The sequence below is a fragment of the Mandrillus leucophaeus genome, unplaced genomic scaffold (assembly GCF_000951045.1).
Source record: "Mandrillus leucophaeus isolate KB7577 unplaced genomic scaffold, Mleu.le_1.0 Scaffold127, whole genome shotgun sequence".
Lineage (NCBI taxonomy): Eukaryota > Metazoa > Chordata > Mammalia > Primates > Cercopithecidae > Mandrillus > Mandrillus leucophaeus.
The window spans coordinates 4,513,691-4,525,029 of record NW_012101098.1 but is presented as its reverse complement, the minus strand read 5'-3'; the positions used below and the strand labels follow the sequence as shown (position 1 = coordinate 4,525,029).

At 49.0% G+C, this 11,339-nt stretch overlaps 1 protein-coding gene across 1 annotated transcript in view; it reads right to left on the bottom strand.

Moving 5' to 3' along the window:
* Window positions 1–928: 928 nt before the first annotated feature.
* The window catches only part of LOC105533645, a 113,517-nt gene continuing 103,106 nt past the window's right edge, over window positions 929–11,339 (bottom strand). The window contains exons 10-15 of the mRNA XM_011972125.1: window positions 10,382–10,520; window positions 5,049–5,149; window positions 4,852–4,957; window positions 4,408–4,459; window positions 1,161–1,753; window positions 929–1,046 (exon numbers count right to left, since the gene is read on the bottom strand). Coding sequence (XP_011827515.1) covers window positions 929–1,046; window positions 1,161–1,753; window positions 4,408–4,459; window positions 4,852–4,957; window positions 5,049–5,149; window positions 10,382–10,520 — 1,109 coding nt within the window. The remainder of the gene's footprint in view (window positions 1,047–1,160; window positions 1,754–4,407; window positions 4,460–4,851; window positions 4,958–5,048; window positions 5,150–10,381; window positions 10,521–11,339) is intronic.

Here is an 11,339-nt window from a genome sequence, read left to right as displayed (position 1 = left end):
GGCTCACTGCAAGCTCCGCCTCCCGGGTTCACGCCATTCTCCTGCCTCAGCCTCCCGAGTAGCTGGGACTGCAGGTGCCCGCCACCACACCGGGCTAATTTTTTGTATTTTTTAATAGAGACGGGGTTTCACCGTGTTAGCCAAGATGGTCTCGATCTCCTGACCTCGTGATCCGCCCGTCTCGGCCTCCCAACGTGCTGGGATGACAGGCTTGAGCCACCGTGCCTGGCCTAAATGTAGGATTTTAAATGCGTGCAGCACACACACACAAAAGAAAAGTAGGTGAGGTGATGGATATGTTCATTGGCTGCAGGCAATTATCCCATGATGTGTACATATATCAGAATGTCACACTGTACCCTACAGATAGATGCAGTCACTGTTTGTCCCTTAAAAATTAAATTTCCCAAAGGAAAGAGACGCATAGAGGCTTCTGAAGTCGAGGACAGAGCAAGGCTTTGCCCCCTGGGTGAAACGTTAATAATGGCAAATGGAATTTTAAATGTCACTGCGGGGAGAAGTGAGTCCTTCAGGGCCGGGGGCTTCCTTCGACGTGATAAAATGATCTTCAGGTGATGGGACTATAACGAGAGCCAGCCTTACTGGCAGCGAACGGCAGCTTCGGGTGTGTTTATATATTCATTGTTGTCAGCGTCCGGGTTCAGTTAGTGGCCCAGAGTGCAGGCCCAAGGAAAGCTCAGAGGTAGGGATTACATCACAGTATCATTCACCAGATGGAAAGCATCCTTCCTTCCCGTCAACCTTTCCCACCTTTGCAACCCCTGCATTGAGGAAGAAATGGACACTGTTGCCTCTTAAGGACTGTGGAAGCCGAAGGATCTGTCTACGTTGCACGCCTGGACTCTTGCCTCCAAGCCACGCTGACTTCCTCAGACCCAAGGGGCCGGGCAAGAGTGGAGGAAGAGATTCAGGCGTCTCCTAGGAGAACGTGGCCAGGCCGTTGTGCTGACCGCAGCCCCAGTGCCTCGGAGGCTAGCAGGCTGTCTTGGTGGTACCCGCAGATGTGGGTACAGCTCAGTAGGGAGCTGATTGCACAAAGACAGCAGACTAGCTTTGTGTGGGAGGTGGGAGCGTGTCCCCAAGGAAGTTGGTGCAGGTGGTAGGCGGAGATTCCAGGAGAGAAAGCGGCGGTCACCTACAAGGGCACGTGGCCGGTGAACCTCTGGATGCGGCCACGGGGAGCACCGTGGCCTCTCGGAGAGTGAATAAATGGGCGAGTGCTGTCTGCAAGACCGCAGAGTCTCCGACACCCAGAATTAGCATGCCAGGCGCGACGTGGCAGTGGATTCCAGGGCTCCTGTGGGGGCAGGATCCAAGGGGCTTGCTGGGGTGGTTGGCACCTGCGCTTGACCTCAGGGTCAAGCCTTTTCTCATGGAAAGGGCCCTTGCTGGACGGGGATGGATGGCCGCTGTAGAACAGACTCACAGGGACCTGCGGCGTGGAAAGCCAGCTTGTCTGGGCACTGTTGGCGCGTCTCCCTCTGTGCTTAGGGGTTTTGGAGTCACAGCCAGGGTCACAGTGAGCAGCTGCTTTTGCTGGGATGTGTCCAGTCTCAGCACCGCACCTCGTGGGTCTCCGAAGGCAGCACGCTCCCGAGGAAGCTAGCATGATGGGCACCTCGCCTGGGCAGCAAGGTCGCCATGGAGCTGTGGCCCCGTGGATCTGTAAGATGATTCCAGCGTCGTATGGGTTCGGCCCCCGGAGCTGGTGGGTACTACAGTGCCCCAGAGCCTGCAGCCATCATTCGTCTCCGGGATGCTGACGTGGACACTTAGGAAGGGGACTCTGAGCCATGGATAAGGAAAGACGCCCTTGGAAAATGCAGGGCAGGCGAGAGGACGAGATCGAGGGCCACGTCTCAGGTGGGCAGAACGCCATGCAATGGGCGTGTCAGGAACCATGACAGCTCTTCGGGCCCCACTTCCCTGGGTCTTTACATTCAAGGTGGACATTTCAGAACCAAGGTGGGGTGAGAGCCAGAGACAGACAGACACTGACAGGGAGAGAATGTAGGGTTAAAGAAAGAAATATTTCAGCTTCATCTATGTCTCTGCAAAGGACATGAACTCATCCTTTTTCATGGCTGCATAGTATTCCATGGTGTCTATGTGCCACATTTTCTTCATCCAGTCTATCATTGATGGGCATGTGGGTTGGTTCGAAGTCTTTGCTATTGTGAATAGTGCTGCAATACACATACATGTGCATGTGTCTTTATAGTAGAATGATTTATAATCAAGAAACTAACACAGGAAGAGAAAACCAAACACCTCATGTTCTCACTCATAAGTGGGAGTTGAACAATGAGAACACATGGACACAGGGAGGGGAACATCACACACGGGGGGGCCTGTCGGCGGGTGGGGAGCAAGGGTAGGGAGAGTATTAGGACACATACCTAATGCATGTGGGACTTAAAACCTAGATGACAGGTTGATAGGCGCAAGCAAACCACCATGGCACGTGTAAACGTATGTAACAAACCTGCATGTTCAGCACATGTATCCCAGAACATAAAGTAAAATAAAATTTACATTTAAAAAAAAGAAATATTTCAATGTCAGTGAAAGATAGCAAAGCAGATTTCATTGAAGGCATCCAAGATGGCAGCTATCAGGAAACCCCCTGTAGCAAAGTCTTGCAATGGGGAGAGAGCAGCCCCTGTCTTGACTCCAACGCAGAGAAGTGGAGATTTATAACTATGGGGCGACACGGGTAGGGGCTGTGGATTACTCAGAGGAAATTCCTAGGAGAAGCAGTTTCTGGCTACACTGACTTGATTGGATCACTGCGGACCGCCAGCCAGGGTGATCAGGACCGTCAGGCCTCAAGGGTGGGGGACTTTCACCCCACTGGTGGAGCAGGATTCTTGCTCAGAAGTGATTCTACAAGGGCGTGGAGGGAAGCCCAAGGTCCGGCCTCGTCGGGCAGGGGACTCAGAGAGGCCTGGCTTAGGTTTCAGTCAAAGGAAAGAGTTTTTGTCAAGAGACAGAGAAGGGAAGAGAGGTGAGAGCAAGGGAAAAGAGAGTGAGGGAGAGACAGAGGAAGAGAGAGAGAGAGACAGGGACAGAGAGGGACAGAGAGAGAGAGACAGGGAGAGACAGAGAGAAGGAGGGAGGGACAGACAGGGACACACAGAGAGAGACAGAGAGGGAGAGATAGGTGGAGAAAAGGAAGGAGGGAGAGACATGGATAGAGACATGGAGAGGGAGAGAGAGAGAGAGATAGATGGAGAGAAGGAGGGAAGGACAGACGGGGACATAGAGAGAGACAGACAGAGAGGGAGAGAGAGATGGAGAGAAGGAGGGAGGGAGAGACAGGGACAGAGAGAGAGAGACAGAGGGAGAGAGAGACTGGAACAGAGAGAGAGGGACAGAGAGGGAGAGAGAGATGGGGAGAAGGAAGGAGGGAGAAACTGGAACACAAAGAGAGAGAGACAGGGAGAAAGCGGAGAGAAAGAGGGAGGGAGAGACACGGACACAGAGAGAGACAGAGAGGGGGAGACAGATGGAGAGAAGGAGGGAGGGAGAGACAGGGACAGAGAGACAGGCAGAGAGAGAGATGGAGAGAAGGAGGGAGGGAGAGACAGGGATGCAGAGAGACAGGGAGAGAAACGGAGAGAAGGGAAGTAGAGACAGGGACAGCGAGAGACGGAGAGAAGGAGACACAGAAAGAGAGACAGAAAGTGAAGGAGAAAAAGAGAGGGAGAGAAAGAGTCTCAGAGAGATAGAATGGGAGAGAGAGAGAGAGACAGCGAGGGAGAGAGAGATGGAGGGAAGGAGGGAGGGAAAGACAGGGACAAAGAGAGACGGAAAAGAAGGAGAGAAAGAGACTCAGAGAGACAGAAAGGGAGAGAGAGTGGGAGAGAAAGACAGAAAAGAGACAGAAGGAGGTAGGGAGAGAGGATCAGAGAGAGAGAGAGACAGGGAGAAACAGCGTGTTTGAGTCTGATTCTGTGTGGGTTTCTCTGCCATCAGGTGTCATGGGGGAGGCATGATTTTTCTCATTCATTTTTACACAGAGGGTTTGGATGATGGTGATGATGGTAGTGGCAAAGGAGTTAGTGATGGTGATAATGACGATGGTGATAATGACGATGGTGATGACGATGATGGTGATGGTGTTGATGATGGTGATGGTGATGATGGTGAAAATGATGGTGATAGTGATGATGGTAATAGTGATGGTAATGGTGATGATGGTAGTGGCAAAGAGGCTAGTGATGGTGATGATGGTAATGGTTATGATGGTGATAATGATGGTGATGATGATGGTGATGGTGGTGATGGTGATGATGAGGATGATGATGGTGAAGATGATGCTGATGGCAATGATGGTGATGGTGATGACGGTGATAATCATGGTGATAATGATGATGGTGGTGATGGTGATGAGGACGACGATGGTGAAGATGATGGTGATGATGGTAGTGGCAAAGAAGTTAGTGATGGTGATGGTGATAATGACGATGGTGATGGTGCTGATGGTGATGGCGATGATGAGGACGACGATGATGATAATGATGATGGTGATGGTGTTGATGATAGTGATGGTGATGATGGTGAAGATGATGGTGATAGTGATTATGGTAATAGTAACGGTGATGGTGATGATGGTAATGGTTATGACGGTGATAAAGATGGTTATGATGGTGATAATGACGGTGACAATGATGATGGTGATGGTGGTGATGGTGATGATGATGATGATGGTGAAGATGATGCTGATGGCAATGATGGTGATGGTGATGATGATCGTGGCAAAGATGCTAGTGATGGTGCTGATGGTAATATGATGGTGATAAAGATGGTTGTGATGGTGATAATGACGGTGATAATGGTGATGGTGATGATGAGGAGGATGATGGTGAAGATGATGCTGATGGCAATGATGGTGATGGTGATGATGACCATGGCAAAGATGCTAGTGATGGTGCTGATGGTAATAGTTATGATGGTGATAAAGATGGTTGTGATGGTGATAATGGTGATGGTGATGATGAGGAGGATGATGGTGAAGATGATGCTGATGGCAATGATGGTGATGGTGATGATGATCATGGCAAAGATGCTAGTGATGGTGATGATGGTGACGGTTATGATGGTGATGACGATAATCAATTTCAGGCTTGGAAAGAGTTATGGGAACCCCAAACAGAGAAAGTTCCCATCCATGCACTTAAAATTTTCTCCAGGGGGACCTGAGACACAGGTGATGGAAACCAAGCCTTCTTCCACTGTCAGTGTTCGTTTTTGTCGTTTTTCCTCCAATATATTGAAGATGAATTCTTTTGTAAACATAGTGAAATTGAATCACTGAAAAATCGGAGTAAAGATACGCAACACACAAGCTCAATTTGTTATTATGATGATCGTAGCCCACAGACCTCAAACACCTTTCAGTAAGTACCAGCAGAGTCAACATAATTTAGGAAAATCATGGCAAATGTTTCTGAATGCTTAGTTTTGTTACAAACCAGGAGCCAATGCTTTGTGGACACCCAGGAGCCCCAGGGTTTGAGGTTCTGTGTCTTCTCAGCATCTGCACAGGCAGAGCTCTGCTGTGGATGGCATCCTGGTATCTACCCTCTGCTCTCTTCTCTTTCCATTTTTAAAGACTGTTTTTAAAAAATTCTTCTTTATCCAGTCCGTCATTGATGGGCATTTGGGTTGGTTCCAAGTCTTTGCTATTGTGAACGGTGCTGCAATAAACACACGTGTACATGTGTCTTTATAGTAGAATGATTTATAATCCTTTGGGTATATACCCAGTCATGGGATTGCTGGGTCAAATGGGACTGCTGGGTCAAATGGTATTTCTGCTTCTAGGTCCTTGAGGAATCGCCACACTGTCTTCCACAATCGTTGAACCAATTTACACTCCCACCAATAGTATAAAGGCGTTCCTATTTCTCCACATCCTGTCAACATTTGTTGTTTCCTGACTTTTTAATGATCGCCATTCTAATGGGCATGAGATGGTATATCTCATTGTGGTTTTGATTTGCAATTCTCTCATGACCAGGGATGATGTATATTCCACGAGTATACACCATGGAATACTATGCGGCCATAAAAAAGGATGAGTTCATGTCCTTTGCAGGGACATGGACGAAGCCGGAAACCATCATTTTCAGCAAACTAACACAAGAACAGAAAACCAAACACTGCATGTTCTCAGTCATAAGTGGGAGTTGAACAATGAGAACACATGGACACAGGAAGGGGAACATCACACACTGGGGTCTGTCAGGGGGTGCGGGGCAGGGGAAGGGATAGCATTAGGAGAAATACCTAATGCAAATGACGCGTTGATAGGTGCAGCAAACCACTATAGCACATGTATACCTATGTAACCAACTTGCACATTCTGCACATGTACCCCAGAACTTAAAGTATAATTTAAAAAAACAAAACAAAATAAAGAAATATCTTTTATTGAGGTGAAATTCATACAGCCTAAAATCAACTGTTTCGAAGTGGACAATTCGGGGGCAATTAGTCCATTCACAGTGTTGTACAACCACCACCTCTGTCTAGGTTGAGAATATTTTCATTATCTCAAAGAGAGATCTATTCTCATGAGCAATTACTCGTCATTCCCCGTTCTTTCATCCTCTGGTAACCATGACGCCACTTTGAGTCTATGGATTTGCCTATTCTGGACATGTCATGTATATTGAGGCATACAACGTGTGTGCTTGTGTATCTGGCATCTTTCACTGAACATGAAGTTTTTCAAAGGCTCATTCATGCCATAGCACCTGCCAGTGCTCCATTCTTTTTCCTGGCTGCATAATATTCCACTGTGTGCATGGGCCACATTCTGTTTATCCGTTCATGCACGGATGGACCCTTGGGCTATCTCTGCCTTTTGACTATTGTGAATAATGCTGGCGGGACCATGTACCTGTTTGAGCTCCTGTTTTTAATTCTTTGGGGTCTGTACCTAGGAGTGAAGTTGCTGGGTCATATGGATGCTTTCTTTTTGAGGAACCACAAAACCATTTTCCATTAGAAGCATTATTTTTTTTTTTTAGACTGAGTTTCGCTCTTGTTGCCCAGGCTGGAGTGAAATGGTGCGATCTCGGCTCACTGCAACCTCCACCTCCCAGGTTCAAGTGATTCTCTTGCCTCAGCCTCCCGAGTAGCTGGGATTACAGGTGTGTGCCACTACAGCTGGATAATTTTTATATTTTTAGTAGAGACAGAGTTTCGTCATGTAGGCCAGACTGATCTCCAACACCTGACCTCAGGCGATCCCAAAGTGACCACCTCGGCCTCCCAAAGTGCTGGGATTACAGGCATGTGCCACCACTCCCGGTTAATTTTTGTATTTTTAGTGGAGATGGGGTTTCATCATGTTGGCCAGGCTGGTCTTGAACTACGGACCTCAGGCAATTCACCCGCATTGGTCTCCCAAAGTGCTGGGATCACGGGAGTGATCCACCGCTCCTGGCCAACATACACATTATTTTAAAATGTTGAAATCAGGCCTGGTGCGATGGCTCATGCCTGTAATTCCTGCACTTTGGGAGGCCAACGGGGGCAGATCACATGAGACCAGGAGTTTGAGACCAACCTGACCAACATGGAGAAACCCCGTCTCTACTAAAAATGTAAAATCAGTTGGGTGTGGTGGTGCAAGGCCTGTAATCTCAGCTACTTGTGAGGCTGAGGCAGGAGAATCGCTTGAACCTGGGAGGTGGAAATTGCGATGAGCCGAGATTGTGCCACTGCACTCCAGCCTGGGTGACACAGTGAGACTCCGTCTCAAAAAAAAAAAAAAAAAAAAAAAGGCCAGGCACAGTGGCTAATGCCTGTAATCCCAGCACTTTGGGAGACAGGGGCAGGTGGATCACAAGGTCAGGAGATCAAGACCATCCTGGCTAACACAGTGAAACCCCATCTCTACTAAAAATACAAATAAAAATTGGCCGGGCGTGATGGTGGGCGCCTGTAGTCCCAGCTACTCAGGAGGCTGAGGCAAGAGAAGGGTGTGAACCCAGGAGGTGGAGTTTGCATTGAGCCGAGATCGCGCCACTGCACTCTAGCCTGGGGGACAGAGCGAGACTCCATCTCAAAAAAAAGAAAAAAAACAAAGTTGAGATGCTGGAAAAGGATTAGTTCCTGGCTCCTGTGTCCCACACTTTGATATGCACCTGCTGTGTTGATGCATCCTTTGTGAGTGTGACGCGTGGCCTTTGGGTTCCTTTGTCCTGCATGGTTTTTGAGGCATTTCCTTACTTGTTTTGTAGACACAGAGGAAGAGACAGAAACCTCCTTGCAGCTCAACAGGACACAAAAAAGAAATACCATCAGGGAAGCTTGACTCCCAGGGGTTTACGTCCCCTGGGGAGCCACGGAAAACTCAGAAAGTCCTCAGACTGTCGCAGAAGATAGATGAAGAGTTTCGAGGGATGGAGCAGAGCCTGAGAGCCTGTGAGATCCCGGTAGCCATCTGAGCCACCGCGGCAGGGGCATCTTGTGTGTCATGTTCTCTGTAGACGGCCGCTTCCAACTCCAGGTTCTTTTCCATCGTCTGTCAACTCTGCCCTTGGCTTCAAAGTGCAAACAGCCCAGCCAGGCACGGTGGCTCACGCCTGTCGTCCCAGCACTTTGGGAGGCCGAGACCGGCGGATCACCTGAGGTCGGGAGTTCCAGACCAGCCTGACCAACAGGGAGAAACCCCGTCTCTACTGAAAATACAAAATTAGCCAGGTGTGGTGGCGGGCACCTGTCATCCCAGTTACTCGGGAGGCTGAGGCAGGAGAATCGCTTGAACCTGGAAGGTGGAGGCTTGTGGTGAGCCTAGATCGGACCACTGCACTCCACCCTGGGCAACAAGAGCAAAACTGCATCTCAAACAAACAAACCAAATGCAAACAGCCCAGCTAAGGTGAGCTATGAAATGCAGACATTTATAATCAAGACACATGCATTTTTCTTTTTATTTCTATTGTATTTATTTCTTCTTTTTTTGAGACGGAGTCTCTCATTCTGTTGCCCAGGCTGGAGTGCAGTGGCGTGATCTTGGCTCACTGCAACCTCCGCCTCCTGGGTTCAAGTGGTTCTCCTGCCTCAGCCTCCTGAGTAGCTGGGGCTACAGGCACCCACCACCATGTCCGGCTAATTTTTGTATTTTTACTACAGACAGGGTTTTGCCACGTTGGCCAGGCTGGTCTTGAACTACTGATCTCATGATCCACTCACCTCGACCTCCCAAAGTGCTGGATTACAGGCATGAGCCACCGCGCCTGGCCTATTTCTTGTAGTTTGAGACGGAGTCTTGCTCTGTCACCCAGGCTGGAGTATGGTGACATGATCTTGGCTCACTGCAACCTCTGCCTCCTGGGTCGAAGTGATTCTCCTGCCTCAGCCTCCTGAGTAGCTGGGGTTACAGGCACCTGCCACCATGTCCAGCTAATTTTTGTATTTTTACTAGAGACAGGGTTTTGCCATGTTGGTCAGGCTGGTCTCGAACTCCTGACCTCGTAATCCATCCACTTTGACCTCCCAAAGCGCTGGGATTACAGGCATAAGCCACCAAGCCCGGCTTATTTCTTCTTTTTTGAGACAGAGTCTCGCTCTGTCGCCCAGGCTGGAGTGCAGTGGTGCGATCTTGGCTCACTGCAACCTCTGCCTCCTGGATTCAAGCGATTCCCCTGCCTCATCCTCCCAAGTACCTGGGGTTACAGACACCCACCATCACACCGCCTAAGTTTTGTATTTTTACTGCAGACGGGGTTTTGCGACGTGGGCCAGGCTGGTCTTGAACTCCTGACCTGAGGTGATCTCCCTGCCTTGCCCTCATAAAGTGCTGAGATTACAGGCGTGTAATCACCGGTTAATTTTTGTATTTTTAGTAGAAACGGGGTTTCCGCATGTTGCCCAGGCTGGTCTCGAACTCCTGACCTCAAGGGATCCACCCACCTCAGCCTCCCAAAGTGCTGGGATTACAGGCATGAGCTACCGCACTCAGCCAATATATGCATTTTTACTTTAAAAAAAAAAAAAAAGTCAAAATGCTGAACCTCCTGGATGAGAAGTCACAGGTAGAAAAAGGATGGGAGATGCAAATCAGGCACAAAACCGTCAACCACAACCACACGAAAAATGTGCTGTCACGTCCCCAGAGCAGCCTCAACACAAATCTGAGCATCTGGGCTTCCTGGAGTCTGGACTCTGATGCACGGCCACATTTCCCCTGCTAGCAAATGACAATGGTATCCTGCAGAGCGGAAAACATAACCGAGGAGGGCCGTCCCTGGCTGTTTCAAATCAGAATGGCCATGTGCCAGGAGGACAGGATACATTTTTTTGTGTGTGTGGAGAGCAGCCAGGGTTCAAGTGTAATAACCCAGTAATTATCCTGCTGGGGGAAGCCAGGATCGTCGGGGGAGTGGAGCAAAGAGCGGAGATGGTATCGATGGTGATAAAAACGCTGGCGTTTTCGTGAACAGCCTGCTTTACCCACGGGGCCCTCTTCTTGCATTCGGCTGAGGGGATAATTACAAATAATGAGAAGCGTCTGCTCTCAATGCATTGAAGCCTCTGGCGTTTGCTAAAGGAAGGGAGGAGTGTGAAAAATACGTATTTTACTATGAATGAGTCAAAGAAAGATTTCAGGACAAAAGAGACCAGCCAAGAAAGGGAGAATGTTAATCCTTGTCCCAGACCCTTTTATAACCGTTCTTCTGGCTCCAATAATTAAGGTATTTGATTTGGCTCAAAGAGACAAGGGTTAACATTAAAAAAAAATGTCTTGCTAAGATCCGAGAAGAAAATGACTGGAGAAGGAATTTACAGTCATCAAAGGGGGGTACATTTGTCCGTGGCGCATATGAAGTCAAAACAAAAATTCACGTCAGAAACTCACAGCCTCTGGCCGGGCACCGTGCCTCACGCCTGTCATCCCAGCACTTTGGGAGGCTGAGGCGGGTAGATCACCTGAGGTCAGGAGTTCAACACCAGCCTGGCCAACATGCTGAAACCCCATGTCTACTTAAAAATACAAAAATTAGCCAGGTTGGTGGCTCATGCCTATAATCCCAGCACTTTGGGAGGCCAAGGCAGGTGGATCACCCGAGGTCGGGAGTTTGAGACCAGCCTGGCCAACATGGTGAAACCACATCTCTACAAAAAATACAAAAATTAGTCGGCTGTGGTGGCGGGTGCCTGTAATCCCAGCTACTGGGGAGGCTGAGGCAGGAGAATTGCTTGAACCCAGGGGGAAGAGGTTGCAGTGAGCTGAGATCACGCCACTGCACTCCAGCCCGGGTGACAGAGCAAGACACTGTCTCAAAAAAAAAAAAAAA